The sequence below is a fragment of the Geospiza fortis genome, unplaced genomic scaffold (assembly GCF_000277835.1).
Source record: "Geospiza fortis unplaced genomic scaffold, GeoFor_1.0 scaffold112, whole genome shotgun sequence".
NCBI classification, from domain to species: domain Eukaryota; kingdom Metazoa; phylum Chordata; class Aves; order Passeriformes; family Thraupidae; genus Geospiza; species Geospiza fortis.
This window is the reverse complement of record NW_005054298.1, coordinates 20,211,517-20,211,985: the sequence shown is the minus strand read 5'-3', so window position 1 is coordinate 20,211,985 and position 469 is coordinate 20,211,517. Positions and strand designations below refer to the sequence as shown.

Below are 469 nucleotides of genomic sequence, written 5' to 3'. Positions count from 1 at the left end.
GGCTGGTGGGCCGCGCCGTAGGGGTAGGCGTCGGCCTTGCTGTAGGTGTAGCCCCCGAAGAGCCCCGCGTTGTCGTAGTAGGCGGCTTTCTGCATCCTCTGCTCTGCGATCGCCGAGGCCCGCGGCCCCCGCTCAAATAACATTGACCGCCGCCCCACGCCTCACGTCCTCGGCCCAGGCCACTCGCAGCCACCTGGGCAGGGAAACAGCAGGGACACAAAAGAGACTTTTAGAGGGGGAAACCGGCTGGTGGCGGCTGGCACGGGCCGGTCCCGGCACCCCCGCACTCCGGCACCCTCAGCCTCGGTCTCCCTGCCAGGGGAGGGCTGGGAGACATCAAGGAAGGAGCAGGGGACCTAAAGAAAGACCAGGGGACAAAAGGGTAGGAGCAAGGTCACCAGGCAGGAATTAGGGCAGACTGGGCCACATCAGGGAGAGAGCAGAGCACACCAGGGAAGGACCCGAGGAG

The 469-nt window shown here is 65.9% G+C and overlaps 1 protein-coding gene across 1 annotated transcript in view; it reads right to left on the bottom strand.

Annotated features, from left to right (window-relative positions):
* HOXD3 (homeobox D3) overlaps positions 1-469 on the bottom strand; it is a 30,219-nt gene that overhangs the window by 3,336 nt on the left and 26,414 nt on the right. Inside the window, 1 exon segment of the mRNA XM_005416102.3 lies at positions 4-193. Within this exon segment, the coding sequence (XP_005416159.3) occupies positions 4-143 (140 nt within the window). The 5' untranslated portion in view covers positions 144-193.